Raw genomic sequence first — 18052 nt, forward strand, 5'->3', positions numbered from 1 at the left:
TGCTCATAATTAGAGACCGCTAGATGTGATCGCTACTCTGTTGAAAACTGGGTTACTGCTGGTGAAATATGCTTTAATATGAGACCAAACTCTTTACATTATAGAGGACCTTAACCATAAATACCTTTTATTGTGATATTATCTGTGTATAAATAACCTTTAATTCATTTATTAAATAATCAAATGTGAACTGAAACTTTTAGAAAGTGTGTACTATTTACAAGTGAGAGTGTGAATGTAAAGGTGTGTTATTTATCGGTGTGATTGCATCATTACACGTGGCGTACTAATCACAATCGCACGATAAAACGAACATTAATTTAGCCGACTTCATCCAATTATTTATCTTCCACAGAAAACAAGTGGTTTCCCCTATATTTATCAGGAAGATCCCAGTTTATGTCAGTCTCTGGCTCCAACTATAGCAACCTAGTTTTAGTTGTTTGGTCCAACAAGGCTCTGCTCTAGGTCCATTACTATTTGGTTTAAAGGCTAAACTGTATTGTCCCTAATCTACTGATTCCAACAAGCTCTAACATTTATCTGACATCAGTATCCAAAATATAAATACTCAGTTATATAGCTTGACCCTAACCTTTAATTTAATTTTTATACAAACTTCCTGACAACCAAACAGCATGTTACTACAAATTGCACCATTGTCATATGCTATGTGATCTAGAGTGGCTGTCCCTAGAAATCAGACATTAACTTTGTGTGTTTATCCTTCAAAAACATTATTGGCAAGTTACCAGATCAGACCTTTACCCCTACAGCACTTAAAACCTAAGATCTACCACCAGAAGTCTGCAACCCTCTGCCTTCTTCAACCAGTCTCCCTATTCTTGGAACATCCATATGATTCCCTTAAATCATGTTTGTAATTTTAAAGCTTAATGCCTTTTTATATGTAATTTGATCAAATGCATCCAGGACATTCTTGAAAATGAAAGGTGACTCTCAATATATTTCTTTCACTCATAATATTTTATAAATATAAATAGTAAAGTTGCAAAAGTGGAAACATTTTAGCAGACATAAAGATACACTAAAGAATCCATTTCAATCTAATACAATAGCACATAGCTAACCTTTATTAGTCCAATAATCTTTCCTGTAACTAAATTCAGCGTACTTTAATATGGAATTTTATTGGAAGATGTGAAGAAAATTAAAGTCTGGAGCAGAAACAGAAATTGGGGAAACAATCTTTATAACACCACAGAATTATCCTATGCAGAAATCTCAAAAAAACAGCTCACCATCAGTATTTGCCAGCACTGCAAAGCTGCCTACACAAAGCCGTGTGATACAATACCATTGTTCACAGGGAATGTCAAAGTCTGCGTTCTGATTTGTCACTCACATTGATGCACTGAGGACTCTCACACTCCGGCAGTTACTTATTCTAATTGGCAACAGATTACAGTTGCTAATAGTATGTATTTTTGTCTCATGGTCAATGACGGCTCTGCTCTGAATACAGAAGCAGTGCAGTATGTAGTACTCTGTGTATAGAAATGCCCAACGAGGTTGATAGCTCTACATGAAATTGCTCTGCATTTAACCTGACATGCTGCAAATTCACCCCCCTCCAGCTTTCTGCTAATATTTTCTTATTTAAAAACAATATAATAAATTGCGTTTACAGAAATAATAATTATACAGTGTATACTTCAAGGCAACAGGCCCAGGGCATTTTCTTCATCTGGAATAAAATAACTTAAAACAGTTTCTACATAATTTTTCTAGAAGACACAAACCATTTTGTTTTATTTTAAGGTTTCCGGCTCTCCAACATTCCAGCTTTCAACTGGTTAGACAAACTCTTTATTAAGATATGTGGATAATGCTTCATTTTATTTAATATGTGATGTATTGGTAATTATTCATACTCCATTGACTTTTCTATCGTTAATAATTTTTGTTGAGTAAAGCTTACTAACATTTGGTTATATTAGATCTCTTGGGAGGCTTCATGTAGAGGTGATAATGAGAGGGCCGGGGAAGAGGGAGTCAGAGTCGAATGTGTGGGCAAACCCGGAAGATGTGAAAAATATCAGCAATATGGGTACACTGAAGCCAGCAGAATTTGGATTGAGAGGGCCAAATAACATGAAGCCTGGTGGGTGTAAATTAAAGTCTATTGATTATTTTAACGTGCATCTCATTATGATTTACACATCTAGACAAACAATGAGAAGTGATATATATGGTTTCCCATTGTTGCGTGGAGTAAGAGAGATTAAGATCTGACTCCTAGCGTATCTGACAAGGTGCTTTAGGAACAATAAGTAGGGATTGGAGGTGTTGATACCAGAACGTTATGCCGCCTCTAGTAGAGCCTTTTGTCAATCTGTCTAACAATTGGGCCGGGGCGAGGACAGGGAATGGGGGGGCTTGGAAACCGCTCCTACCCAGTGACGGATTTGGGCATATTTAAATATGTCTTTAGAGGGTATGTCAAAGCGTTCCTGAAGTAGGAAAAAGGGAAGAAAAAGATCTTGGGCATACAGGTCTTTGAGAGCAGACAATCCTTTAGAACGCCAGGAGGCAAGATTAAGGTCTGAAATAAGTTTAGAAAAAGCTTGAAGGGGCATATTACGAGTGGGGAGTGAAAAATCCACATGGCGGGTCATAAGTCGGTCCCATGTCAGCATAGCATCCAAGATGGAGAGGAGTTGGTGAGCAGGTACATGCCGGGCACTCTTAGGAGTCCACAATAAATCTGGGAGGGGAAAGGCCGAAGAGGAGGACCATTCCAGGTCGACCCATGACTTGGCTTTAGGGGAAAGGAACCAATCCCTAAGGTGTGATAATTGACATGCTTTCTGATAGAGAGCCAAATTGGGAAGTTTTAGACCTCCCTAACTTCTTGGAAGAGTCATACGATGGTAAGCCATTAGTGGGCGTTTCCGTTTCCAGATGTATGCCATCATTTGTTTGTATAATTGATCTAGATATTTTTTAGGAACAACCTAGGGTATAGTATGAAAAAGATATACATTTTGGGAGAAGCATAATTTTAAAGGTAGCAATGCGACCCAGCCAGGAAACCTCGTAATTGATCCAGCTCTCAGTTAGTGTAGTAAGATGTGTAATTAGCGGCACAGAAATAGTCTCAAATATTTCAGCAGTGGTGGCTGGAATATGGATGCCCAAATAAGGCAAAGATTTTTGTACCCACACAAAAGGGAATTTCCTCTGTAGAGGTGTAAGAGTGGATAAGGGGATATTAATGGGCAAAGCCTCCGATTTAGTGATATTGAGTTTATAAAAGGAGGCATCACTATAGCGATCTAAAATAAGCTGGAGTGCCGCCAACGAGGTCCTCGGGCTGGTGACAAACAAAAACACATCGTCCGCAAACAAACATAATTTATGAGGGAATGAGTGAAGAGTGATCCCGGGAAGTCGGGCGCTACTATAATTGTTTGGGCTAGGGGTTCAATAGCAAGTGCCTCCATTGACTTTTCAAGTCCTTCTGATTCCCCTGTGGCTTTGTACACTTATAAACTGTGTTTTCAGAAATTGAATACAGAAAATGCTCAGCTTTATTCAGGAGTGGGTACAGTATACGCTGCTTCCATTCCACAATTTATTTTAACCCCTCCATTCTCTCAACCAGTAAAGTTCAACCTTCTGTGTTTTTATGTAGAGATCTAGTACCATGGAGCTGACTGTATTTATTGAATTTGCATGCCTATAGGACTCATGACAACTTTCAGTGACATCATTTCTTATGCAAAAGGGACAAAAACTGCAAACAAGAAGCAGTCTAGCCATCTATTAAACTGATAAAATTAACTGATAAAATTAACGCTACAAAACTTACTTTATTAAGCCTCATTTGGATCTTAAATAAGTCATCAAAGTAAGGTGACATTGATATGTACAAATATAATACATGAAATGTCAGGCCCAATGGTTTTATTTGGGTGGTATGAATGTGTCCCATTGACCACAAAACAAAATTTAGTTTATACATGTCGATGCAATATGAGGAGTCTAGTCTACATTTAACAGGAACTTTCGCAGGAAATTTCAGTTAGGAGCAAGCTTTTGCATCACTCTTAGTTGCTACAATCATCCGCTATTCCATGCATTTGTCATACTAATGGGCACATTGTGCAAAGATAGGCTCATTGTGTCACAAACCATAATTTGAGTAGAATGCCCATATATATTTGCAGCATTGTAAATGGCCTTTATTTCAGGGTTGGTTCAAAATGATCCAAGGCCTTGCCCACAAACAATAGCACTATATGTGTACTTGCTTCTACCATGCACACTGTAAGTTACACTAATAAAACAGGACATTTCCATCTGATACATATACATATACCGCTGCTGAAGTCACATGAGTATATCAAATAAGATACTAAAAGTTTATATAAAATAAAAATTACCTGGGACACTGTTGAAAAAGTGCTAAAATGGGTTAATTTAAACAGTCAAATAACAGTGACAATACAAACCTCCCATGTTTAAGATTTTTTGCATATCTTATTCATGTATATCAGCAGGGATCAATGAATGTTGGCCATATTACATATAACTTAGTTTAAACTGCCTGAGATGGGATAATTTCCTAAAAAGACCTAGGGCTAGATTTACTAAAGGGCGGTTTGCTCAAACCGCCGCTTTTCGGCTAGTTGTCCGGTGGTTTTGAAACCGCTGGATTTACTAAAGCCCAAACTGCCGTCAAAACGGCCAGAAATTACGTTTTTCAAAACCACCACTTTACAAACCGCCATCCCGATTTTAACAATGATGAACATACAAACAATTGGATTTAGTAAGCTGGGGTTTTCAAAACCACCGAAAAAAAGCCATCCAAATGGCCAGAATGAAAGAGGTGGTTGCAATAGGCGAGATTGATCACACAGCAAGCTGTTTGAGCTATTTTGCCATTCAGAACATAAGAGAAAGCACCATTGATATTTTAATCATTTGGAAAATCATTATTTATTGTTAAAGGGACAAAATAAATGTAATATTAATGTATGAGAGAATTTTTTTTTTATATTTTTATTTAAAGGGACACTATTATAGTATTATATTATGTTGAATATGTGAATATATAATATTATTAACTGATTGTTAATGGTGGATATAATTATTTATGTTGCACAATTTATCATGACATATTGTCCAAATAATATAATAATTAAATAATTTTATCCCCTTAATATAATGAAAATGTTTTATTCCCTCATAAGTTAATATTTAATTCATTTTGCCCCTTAATCAATAAATAATGATTGCCAACACAATTTAAAAGTCAATGGTGCTTTCTCTAATGTTCTGAATGGCAAAATAGTTCAAACAGCATATTTAAGCTATCAAGTCATTCTGAAGCAGGTATTAAAACTGTCCTGTCCTGTCTTTTAGATGGCGGTTTTGCTGGCGGTTTCATCCAAACCGCCGGCATTTTTTTCAATCCGCCATACATCGCCAGTCATTTTAAATTGAAGCCTCAAGCCGCCCTATAGTAAATGCGGCGGTTTGACCCACTAAACCGCCGGCGATGGGTGGCGGTTTCAAACCGCCACCCAACACGATTCTTAGTATATCTAGCCCCTAGGCTCAATGATTTGGGTGTATTAAGTTCTTTTTATGGCTCATAATAATTGTATAACTTAAGGACAATAATATACACATATTTACTGATTTGAATAAACAACACATTTTTTACCTTTAGATTTTACAGCATTGGTGTTGGTCTATAGCATACATTGAGATGAATTAATTGTTTTATGCACTTCTCTCTTGCCAAAATAATACACGAATGGCACAGTGTTTGCTTTTGAAATTTACAGTGAATATACTCTATAATATGAATATCTCTATTCATGCTCCATCCCGCCCTCTCCGTTCTGCCAATGACCGTCGCCTCTCTTCCCCCCTGATCACCTCCTCCTACGCGCGTATCCAAGACTTCGCCTGCGCTGCCCCCCTCCACTGGAACAAACTCCCTCCCTCCATCAGAACTTCCCCTAATCTGTCCAGTTTCAAACGGGCTTTAAAAACCCACCTTTTTCTTAAAGCCTTCCAGTCTCCCACTTAATTTCCTACCTTTTGTTCTGCCTCTTCCCCTCTTTCCCCTTCCTTTATCCTTATCATTCCTCCATCTCTCCCCTGTGTCTCTCTGTCTGTCTACCCCACCCCTTAGATTGTACACTCCTTTGAGCAGGGTATTCTCTCCTCCTGTCTTCACCACTGTTAACTCTGCTCTCCAGCTACTTAGCCCTCCTCCTTGAGGACCCTCTTCCCCCCGTCCCCTCTCGCTCCCTCCTCTACCCTTGGGGGTCTCCCTGTCATCCGTGCCTTCCCACTTGGACTCCATCGTTGGCAGACCTTCCCCTATCCCCTCCTCCACCCCTCTAGTTGTGCTTTGAGTTTACTGAGTTACTGTGCTTATTGTTTACTGTACTGTGCTGTCTCACCTCGTATTGTAATCTCGTTTGTCCCTGTACGGCGCTACGGACACCTAGTGGCGCCCTAAAAATAAAAATTAATAATAATAATAATATAACAAGTCTACAAAGCCTTATTAAAATTGCAAGTCTTTGTGATGTAAAGCCTGAAATCAAGATAATAAAAGCAAAAGGTGCTTTCACAAAGTATTAGTTTATAGGGTGTGGCCACTTATGCAACCAGGGCACTATAGGTTTTTGTTTTTACTTATTTCTCCTAAAAATTTTCCATTACTCACAATAAAGGCAAAAAAAGTCTGACATTATTTATCTTGATTTCAGGCTCTACTTCACAAACACCTGCAATGCCAATAACATACTTCTCAAATGTCCCAATATGACCAGAATGGTGGAAGGTATGTGTTTAAATCCATTCACTTTCATCCAGCAGTGAATAAGTGCCGCATGAGCGCATCACTTTCATGGTCTTTTAAGGGAGGAGAGGATAGTACTGGGTGACCAAGTACTTGAGAAGCACAATATACGCCCGCAGGGGTGTGATCAGGCCCTCAAGATGATAGAATCACACCCCAGCCGTTATATGGCCACGCCCCATCACCCTCTCTGTCCCAATTAGAACAGCTACAATGTTTGGAAGTAGGCAATAATGGTGTGTAGACTTTTTATATCCACTGTAAATATTAATTGCCTATGCCCACAAAGGACGACAAGAAACTAACATGGACCCCTCAAAACGCATGAAATACAGTAGATAGAATAAACATAAACAAAAAAAAAACCCGGAAGACTGAACCATAATACAAATTCTAAATTGATGTTTCTGCTCTGATTTTAAGTTCGTACTGCTAAGGGTCATTTTGATATGCACCAAATACGAATTCAGATAGCACATACCTTTTCTTTCTGATTTTCCACTTCAGAAACTTGTTTTCTGCAACCTGTGGTACAGCCATATTGTTCATCTGTTTTGGAATAGGCTTCAACACAGGCTATAAAAGAGAAATTGGTGACATGCTTCTGCCATCATTAATTAATTTACATTAATCGAGCATATTCTGAAATGAAGTAATTTCACATAAGTAGGAGGAGCCTGATTACATACAGATAAACAGATCAGGAAGACACAACATGACATAAGTGTTTCATGTCTTTAGCAAAAAAACTAGAAGAGCATTTCCATTATGGGACTGTATTTTGTTCTATCTACAAGCACTGTATAGGACACTATTTTTTCGCGTTAAATAACGGTGTTTTTTTGTCTTTTTATTGATTGAAGAATATGTAAGAGTAAGAAATGAACTGAAACAATTTAATTTAAGGATAATCATTTTATTACACGGGAGCTAAAAGCATCACAATATGTCAGGGGGTTTTAGACCAATCCTCTTCAAGCCCTTTTCTTACAAGTCATTATAAGGAACATTAGCATTACCACATCCAATAATAAACCCAGCAATACATCACTACCTGTAATGCTTTCTTAAAATCCCAGCATTTTAAGAGTAAATGTTTCCTTTTCAAAAGATTTTTCCCTCCCCAGCCTCTGCACACATATTATGCAGCTCCCACAAATATACTAAAAGGAAATAAATGAGTTGCAGTATTAACTCCCTCCATATATAATTTTATTTTTAAAAAATAAATATTTTTGCACAGCAAAGAGAACCCCTCAACATTTCCACTAAACAGTAAAAGGTCTTATGTATCTGCAGGGCTGGAAGGTGAACGTAGGTGGTTGCCTAAAACACAGATTGAGTGACATAATATCAATCATTCAATATCTTTATTGTCACTACAGTGCCTCCACACTGAGCGATGGCTACTAACATTATGGGACAACAGCCAGTGGTGGATCCAGGGGAAGAGATTGAGGCAATCGCACCCCCAAGCAGCACAAGTATGCCTTTAAATCAAAACGTAAGAGGGGGTGGGGCCAATCAAGCCCAGGAGCTGGGCAAACCAATCACAATGAAGGAGGGATGTGGCAATGCTAAATAGCCTCCCTTCTAAAAATAAAGTCTAGGTCTACCCCTGACAACAGCAGACAGCTTCTTACCTGTGAAGGTGTTGGCTGCTGCTCTTCAATGTTTGTGGGCTGAGGACAGCTCTGGGTATCTCTCAGGTACATGAATTTTAGCTCACTCATTTGCATCAGCTACAGGGCAGGTGAAAGTGCAGATAGGTAGTGATGCACGTCATGTATGCATACCAGACCATGTATTTGAATTTAAGAGCAACTGTAAAAATGCATTTTAACGTAAGAGGGGGTGGGGCCAATCAAGCCCAGGAGCTGGGCAAACCAATCACAATGAAGGAGGGATGTGGCAATGCTAAATAGCCTCCCTTCTAAAAATAAAGTCTAGGTCTACCCCTGACAACAGCAGACAGCTTCTTACCTGTGAAGGTGTTGGCTGCTGCTTTTCAATGTTTGTGGGCTAAGGACAGCTCTGGGTATCTCTCAGGTACATGAATTTTAGCTCACTCATTTGCATCAGCTACAGGGCAGGTGAAAGTGCAGATAGGTAGTGATGCACGTCATGTATGCATACCAGACCATGTATTTGAATTAAAGAGCAACTGTAAAAATGCATTTTAACGTAAGAGGGGGTGGGGCCAATCAAGCCCAGGAGCTGGGCAAACCAATCACAATGAAGGAGGGATGTGGCAATGCTAAATAGCCTCCCTTCTAAAAATAAAGTCTAGGTCTACCCCTGACAACAGCAGACAGCTTCTTACCTGTGAAGGTGTTGGCTGCTGCTTTTCAATGTTTGTGGGCTAAGGACAGCTCTGGGTATCTCTCAGGTACATGAATTTTAGCTCACTCATTTGCATCAGCTACAGGGCAGGTGAAAGTGCAGATAGGTAGTGATGCACGTCATGTATGCATACCAGACCATGTATTTGAATTTAAGAGCAACTGTAAAAATGCATTTTATGTATAGCAAGCATTAATCAAATCCTGATAAATGAATTTCATGTTTTAATAAAAACCCACATTGTTTTCAATGATTACATTATTAACAGATGTTAATGTATTTAATATTTATTTTTTTATCTGTGCGTACTGATGGGACTTTATATGCACATATGCATTGTGCGTATCCTGCAATGTGTTGTGTCTATCTGCATACAACAAGTGCTGTATACACAAAGCATACTTCTACCCATATTTAAATAGAAATATGTTTGTTGAGATCCGCTTGTACTTCACTTAGAAAAACATAAATTGCGTTAACTTTGCGTTCCATAATGAATCAGGGAGGAGGCAGTGTGATAGGGTGAGTGCTCTTTATGTGCACAGACATTGATACTGGGTGACTGAGAACTAAAACTGTATGTCTGGTTGGGTGGTTTTTAGACTTGTCCCTCAATTTACACTTTCCTCACCTTTATACTATCTTTCATTGTCCCCTGGAAAACATAAAATCAGTTCTTTACTGTATTTAAAAAAATAAATTGAAAAACATGTATTTAATCTGCTACTAATATAGCACATGCACTTTAAAAACAAAGCTAAAGCACTATATATTCAAAGACAAGTATGCACAGCCCATTAACAAACCATATCTCTTTTTTTATTTGTATTATGTATATTAATTTACCCGATTCGCATTCAGCTCTTGTGGTGTTGAGATCAGCAGTGACATCCACAAAGTGACAAATGGAGAAGAGTCTGCATCCTCTGTAACAGGCACCAAGGACATCATCCTTTCAGAAGAGAAATATTTTTACATATTTATTTTTCTTCCCAAATCATTCAATCTCAGCAGATTTCAAACATTTTAAACACTGTAACAAGTAGGAGGCGCTCATACTCACCATATTCTAGTAAAAATATATAAAAAAGCACATGATTATAATAGAAAAAACCCACAATACAGATATATACTGACTTGGGTCCCCTGGAATACAGTACTAGTAATGTTTATATGCAATATTAGATAGTCCAGTATATTTTCAATATCCACCCTATACCAAAGTAGTACTTAAATCTCATTTTACAGCAAAATAGGTCATGATATGTCCAGCTGTTCTCTTTCTTCCACCTTAGGCACCAAAATTAAGGCCGTCTATAACTCATTTGTAGACCTTGTCTCCGGACATTGCCTTCATTCAGGAGACGCATTGGAACCGTACTGAGGGATGTCTTTAAAAACCTCATGGATTCAAGATTGTATCTCTGCACCTTATTTAACTAAAAAGTGAGGTGTTGCGATACTTTTGAATAAAAGATTGTGTTATACTATTGAGGATGTGTTAATTGATGCTGAGGGTATGTTCTGTATTTGATAATTAATTGGGAACATTTTACACTTTTGAATATTTATGCCCCCAATATGCCTAACCGTAGCTGTTATACTAAATTTTCTGGACTTATGATTCAAAGAGATCTTCCAAGTCTTATTGTGGGAGATTTCAATACTGTGGATAATCCACTACTAGATAAATCAACTATTCCTGTCTCTCTTGTTAGTTCCGGATGGGATATTATTCAATATTTCAAAGATAGCCATAGGCTTATTGATCCATGGAGGGTTCATAACCCTACTGAGAGAACTTATACTTTTCATTCTGGGGTTCATCATACATTCTCACGTATTGATTATCTGATGGTCTCCAATTTGCTGATTTCTAGAGTAAGTTATTTTCAAGTTGGGAGTATTTTAATCTCAGATTATGCACCGGTTACGTTGACTATGAAGATACGCTCTGATGTGACCACTCGTCGGGCTTGGAGGTTTCCAGCATATCTGGCACAGTAAGATGATTTTAGAGAATATCTCAATCATACATGGATGGAATTTGTTTATGACAACCAAGACCATTAGGAATATTCAGTGTTATTTTGGGAGACCTCTAAGGCTGTAGTAAGGGGTCACATCATTGCGTACCTGGCTAAGCAGAAAAGATAATTTCAAACTAAATACAATCTCCTGCATGGAGCTGTAAAAACTGCATTTGATGCTTATATTATGTATCCATCAGTTTCTTCTTTTGACTTTTATATGAAAGAATGACAGCTTTTGGAAGACTTATTGGCCTCTAATTCAAAGTCTAGATTAGACTATTCTAGAAACAGATATTATAGGTAGGGTAATAAGCAGGGAAGATGTTAGCGAACATGACTAAAGTTCAACGAAAAAAACAATATGTGGAGGCAATTATTGTCTCCCAGTTTCGATCATATTATGAAAATTTATATACTGCAAATCCAGAGGATCTACTCCTTCATCACTCTCGTTTACAGTCTGCTAAAATGCCCAAACTCACTGAATTACAACGCAGTGGTTTAAATTCAGAGATTACAGAACGAGAAATTGATTGAGTTATCAAGACCTTGCTTTCTAATAAATCACCGGGACCTGATAGTCTAAGTGGGGAATATTATAAAACTCTGTGTTCCAATATATTACCGCTGAGCAGCTTCCCTCAATAAAGCCTATACAATTTTTATCCAAAATAAGATCTAGAAAATATATCTTCTTACCGTCCAATTACCTTGTTAAATGAGGATTTTAAAATTCTTGTAAAAGTAATGGCGAATAGGTTACAAAGTATTCTTCCCGATTTGATTACTTCGCTGTCACTAGGAGTCTTTGCCCAGGATATCACCAGATGATGTTCTTACCAGAGTAATATAGCTGGTACTATGGTCCTCTGGTAGCAGGGTGACAACGGAACAGGAGAATCAGCAGATGGTGAGAGAATGCTCAAGGAAAGTCTATAACTAGCAGCAACTGGTAATGACTTAGATGTATGAACACGAGGAACAAGATGGACAAGTAAACGTGAGGAGAGTCAGTGGTCTGCGTACAGCAAGTTGTACCACTGCTATAGTGAGGAGGAATGTCCAGGAGTAGAGAGGAGGTAGTGAAAGTCAGTGGTCTGCGTATAGCAAGTTGTACCACTGTCTATAGTGAAGGAATGGGTTCCAGGTGCAAGTAGGTAACGGGGAAGTCAGTGGTCTGCATACAGCAAGTTGTACCACTGCTTATGTGAGAGGATACTTGAAACTGGTGCCAATGGGAAACAGGAGTCAGTGGTCTGCGTTCAGCAAGTTGTACCACTGCTATATATATGTGAGGAGGGGCACGAGGAGATAAATGGAATACAGAGGATACACGGGGGCACACGGAACTTGATCCCACGATGATAACCTCAATACAATAATAACTGACAAGCACTGCTTGAAGTATACAAAGTCACTATAGAGATCCAGGTAATAGGAAACAAAGTCAATAGTAACAATAGCTTCAGTAGATGGAAGACTCCGGAGATGAACACAACACAGTCCAGACGGATATGCAATACAATAGCAAAGTGAATGGAAAGTATGCATACCGCGGTTCAGGAGAGCAGGCTGTCAATGAGAAGTGCAGGGATACCTGAACGGCTGAACGCCGGCAGGAGGAGAGACCACTGGAGGATGGAAGCGGTAATCAGGTTGGTTCAGCGCACAAAAGGTAACCGGTAATCAAAGGAGCAATACTCAGGAAGCAGTAGTAAGTAAAACTGGAAACATGATGAACACGGGAGAGTTGAGGCTGTCTGGTATCCGGCAGTAGTAGCGGAGGCAGCGGAGGGGAGACACGCTGAACACAGGAGAGTAGAGGCGGTCTGGAATCCGGCAGTAGTAGCGAAGGCAGCGGAGGGGAGACACGCTGAACACAGGAGAGTAGAGGCGGTCTGGAATCCGGCAGTAGTAGCGAAGGCAGCGGAGGGGAGACACGCTGAACACAGGAGAGTTGAGGCGGTCTGGAATCCGGCAGCAGTAGCGGATAGGAACCAGCTGAGTGCAGACACGATGAACACAGGAGAGTTGAGACGGTCTGAGATCCGACAGCAGTAGCAGATAGGAATCAGCTAAGTGCATACACGATGAACACAGGAGAGTTGAAGTGGTCTGGAAACCACAATCGTAGTAGACAGGAATCAGCTGGAGCTAAATACACGAGGAAACACAGGAACACCTTCAGAGGCTCATGGGGAATGAGACTCCAAGATCAGGCAACGAGGTATGGAACTCAGGTGCTTTAAATAGGGAGTGTTGCCTGATCAGCCAATTAACTAAAAGGAACATGAACAGAAGGTTTGAAAGGGCTGCACATGCGCAGACCCTCAGGATGGCGGACGGCCACGGTTCCTGAACACAGGAGAAATGGCACTCACAGTCCGGTGAGTGACATTCGCATCAGTTGGGTTTTACTCATGGTCAGCATTCTGGGCGAGGGGTACGGACTGCCATTGTAGTTATTGTTGAATCTACATATACAACTAAAGCGGCTGCTGATGTTCTGTTAAGAATAGATGCGGAAAAAGTGTTCGATAAAATCTCATGGACGCATTTACAACTTATATTTGAGTATCGGCAGTTTGGAGAGGAATTTGTCCAGTTTGCCAAATACATATATAATAACCCAATTACTTATTTATCGGTAAATGATATCGATAGTGAACCGATAACTATGACTCGCGGTACGCAGCAGGGATGTCCATTATTGCCTTTGCTTTTTAATCTGGGTTTGAACCTCTTTTACATATTTTGACTGAGATGACAGATTTTCATGATATTTATTTGTGGGTAGAGGAAGTAAAAATGGCACCCCTTGCCAATGATCTTTTGTTGTTTATTTCTGATCCCCATCTTTCGATACCACCAGTGTTTGACAATTTTGCAGAGATTGGGAAGGTTTCTGCATTTACGAATAATAGGGAGAAATCTGTGGCAATGGTCTTGGGGTACGGCTGTGAAACCAACATGGGGCAGAGCTTTTAAGTTTAAGTGGGCACCCCACTCACTTACATATCTGGGGATCCAACTTCCTAAAAATATATATAAACTTTATTCTTTGAATGTTAGTTCTATTGTTAAAGAAGTCATTGCTCAACTTCGGAGTTGGAGTTATCTTCCCCTCTCATACTTAGGTCAAGCAAATTTGATAAAAATGTCATTCTTTCCAAAATTTTTATAACTGCTACAGTTTTTGCCGGTATTGTTAACTGCCTCAGATGAAAAATTGATAAATGGAGAGTTTTGTCGGTTTATTTGGCAAGCTAAGAGGTCTAGAATTGTCTTGCTTAAGTTACAACAGCCTATATTGAGAGGGGGAATTAATTTTCCAAATCTGAAGTTATATAACCACCCTGGATTCTTAGGTATGTTCAAGAGTGGCTTAACGCCCGAAATGTTTATGCTAACTTGCATAGTTCTTTTGTGTCCACTTGTAGTTTTGTTTCTTTTTTGCATCTACTTAGAAAAGATCTTTTGGACAAATGGATTGATGACCCCCTACTACTTACTGCATGGAAAGTTGGCGTGGAACTCGAATAAAATATGATCTTAACTGTACTTATTCGCTTTATTTATAATTTTTTAAAAATCCTAATTTTTAAGAGGAGAAGCCGTATATATCCATTTAATACATGGCAGAAGAGGGGAATTTTTAATATTGGATCGTTGGTGGATCAGAAAGCTAGAAAACATTTACTGTAGCTCAGATTATTACTAAATTTGATTTGTCTTATACTCATGTTATTGCAGTAAACCAGGCTCAACATTATGTTTCCTTTGTTATTAAACATCTTTCAGCGCAAGATTGGACTAATGAACTAAATACAGTAATTACCAAGCCATTGTTAGGTCGAGGGGTTATTACTGTCCATTATAAACTTTTACAAACAATGTTTGACTTTACGAAAACTTGTTTGAATTTATGTCCGAAATGTTACATCTCCAAGGCTTCTTTTTTCATTGTATGTGGGAATGCCCCTATATAAGGCGTTATTGCCGGCAGGTCTATCAATATTCATCTACATATCTCTTGAATTATGTTCCTCTGTCACCTGAATTGGCTGTATTGGGGTTTGTGACAGTGACTTCCCGTATAACGAGGGGAAGCAGAAAGCTACTATTGATTATTTCCGCTGCCGCCCGAAAGAGTGTTCTGCAAATGTGGACACAGGAACAACCGCCATCTTTAGATATATTTCATGCAAAACTGTTTTTTGCATTTAGCATGTATTGGCTTGAGACCGCTTTGCATAAGGAGAATAGAGTAAGCTCTTTTTTTGAAGTATGGGAAAGCCTTATTGATTTGTTACCTAGTACATTAAAATCACTAATCTCTTCATGCTTCATATTTACGAGCCGGTATAAGAAAAGAATCATTTTAAATGACCCCCTCCCTATTCAAATACCTAATGAATTGGCATCTACTTTGAATGGAGGCTCTTTTATAGCAGGTATAGACTCTATTTAGATAAACTGACAGCACCTGGAAGCTGTATTTAAGATAACGCAGAGATGACATATTGATTATGTATTCAAATCAAATTATATTTTAGGTATTATAATAAATGGATTATTAATTATATAATCATGTTGTGTGATAAATTTGTAATTTATATATTTTTTTATTTTAAAAAAAGGCACATGAACGCATATACAAACATACAGCAATTCTAAATCAATTTAGAATGAGTTATTATAGGATCTGTCTGTGATAACACAGGAAATGTGCGGTAATCCATGGTCATCAATAAGAGTTACTTTTAGTATAACTGTTTACATAATTGAAGCTGTAATCTCACTTGTTGCTGCAACTTACATTGTATTTGTGGATATTGCACCATGCTATGCTATAGCAATGCATGTTATTTGACATTTTTTAATTAATAGGGTTTGCAATTTTAACAGAACTGTTAACTCATACTTGCCAATTCTCACGGAATGTCAAAATGACACGATTGGCCATGGACCGCGCCCTTCCACCATGTCCCCTAACCGGCATCTCCCGGAGCTCCATATATCAGAGTTGGCAAGCATGTATTAACTGTACTGCTTTGTATTGATTGCTGCATAAATTGCTGCACAGAAGACAACCCATATCATATGGGTCAACTCAATAGGAAATACAAAGCAAATCCACAGCAAGTATAGAACTAAGCCTAAGTCAAATTGCATGGAATTTGTGGTAAGGGTCAGCGTGGGGAATTCAATATGAGAACAGAACAGGGAATAAGCTCAATCTACAGTATATTAATTATTAATATTAAAAGTTAGCATATTTCATTAAACCCAGATTCACACTTTCAAACAATTGGACTAAAACTAGCTACTAACAGATTTATGATGTGTAAGGAATCATCAAATGACACAATAAGAAGTTATAAAAGATAAAGCATGGAACATTCCAAATAATTAGTTGCTTCCCACTGTCATCAGGTATTGCTATATACATGCGGGTAGTTTGCTTACTACCCTGTTTGTTATAAAAGAGAAAGGCAGAAAATATAGCTTAGAGTGCAAGTCACATTCAATAAAACAGTTCACAGTTCTCCCCCTAATCTGCTTTCTGATCCTTGGGGGTTTTTTCTCCCTTTCCAAATGTATATTGAAACAAAATCAAAACAAATTGCTTGCAAAGTAATTTTCACAGATGCTATTCTCTCTTGCAAGGACATATGAATGAATGCTCATTTCTGGAACACTTTAGAATGATTTGGGATTGCAGATTTTTCTTCTCCCTATATTCCATTATGTCTGAAATGTTAGTTTTGGCAAAATAAGAATAACAGACTCAATAATAGAGTTCATAAAATTCAACCCACTTTCCAGCACACTCTTGAACCCTGGGAAAATGTCAGTTTTCTCCTACTGTATATTTAATCAGGTCTTCTATGATATTTACATTGCAAATCAAATGGACTCAGAATAGCCCTCGACTCTGCTTCCCTGAGATAGAGTGAGGCCTTAGGATGGTGACCCGCATTGAGGGTCCCGCTCACCTCCGGGCCCTTAGTGGCGACAACCTCTGCAGTGGTGCTAGTTCTGCAATTGGCCAAACTCAACTTCATTTTGTCTTGTTCTTTGGTCCGTCCTGTGTCAGCAGACTAATGTTTTGCTTTTTATTGAAAACATTAGCATCTACATAAATACATTATTAGAAAATGATGTATAAATTTTTTGGGGAATATTTAGTGTGTGGAATAACGCTTTTTATTCCTGTAATGACATACATTAGAGTTATAAAATTATGGAGATGTCCATTTACTTTACTGGCAGAACATTTTTTTTTGTTATGCTAAAACCTAATCAAACAGTACTGGTGGCTTTTTCCTACGACCACATCATAATAATGTCTAGAGTGAGTCACAATATTAAATGGTGATCGTGATGGCTTCAGTACGGAATTCTCTGGGATTGCAGTAATCATGAGTAATGATACATTCTGTAAAATGATTGATAAACAAATCGGCACAAGTCTAAGTTTTCTGAATAAGGAAGCAGGTAGCTGAGCAGACTTAAAATGTCAAGCTTACAAGATAATATAACTATTTTCCACTGTTTATTAAACTAGATCGATAAATTATATAAAAAACACTATGGGGAGATTTATTAAGGGGCAATCCTATATGTGGTTGGAAAACTGCCCCACATTACACGTTTGCAATCCCCTAGACCACATTTAGTTTTGGCCAAACTGCATGGTAAAACCGGATGTGAAATGTAAGGAGATTACACACTCACTATCATGGACTACAACTCTGATTCTTCCTGGATAATTCAGTAGAACTCCATGTAAGGAACAGGTAGTGAACTTTGCAAACAC

At 38.4% G+C, this 18052-nt stretch overlaps 1 protein-coding gene across 1 annotated transcript in view; it reads right to left on the minus strand.

The window, feature by feature from the left end:
• TMEM59L (transmembrane protein 59 like) overlaps positions 1-18052 on the minus strand; it is a 115994-nt gene that overhangs the window by 73815 nt on the left and 24127 nt on the right. The window contains exons 2-3 of the mRNA XM_075205212.1: positions 10043-10148; positions 7335-7429 (exon numbers count right to left, since the gene is read on the minus strand). Of these exons, the coding sequence (XP_075061313.1) occupies positions 7335-7429; positions 10043-10148 (201 nt within the window). The remainder of the gene's footprint in view (positions 1-7334; positions 7430-10042; positions 10149-18052) is intronic.

The sequence above is a fragment of the Mixophyes fleayi genome, chromosome 1, assembly GCF_038048845.1.
Source record: "Mixophyes fleayi isolate aMixFle1 chromosome 1, aMixFle1.hap1, whole genome shotgun sequence".
NCBI lineage: Eukaryota > Metazoa > Chordata > Amphibia > Anura > Limnodynastidae > Mixophyes > Mixophyes fleayi.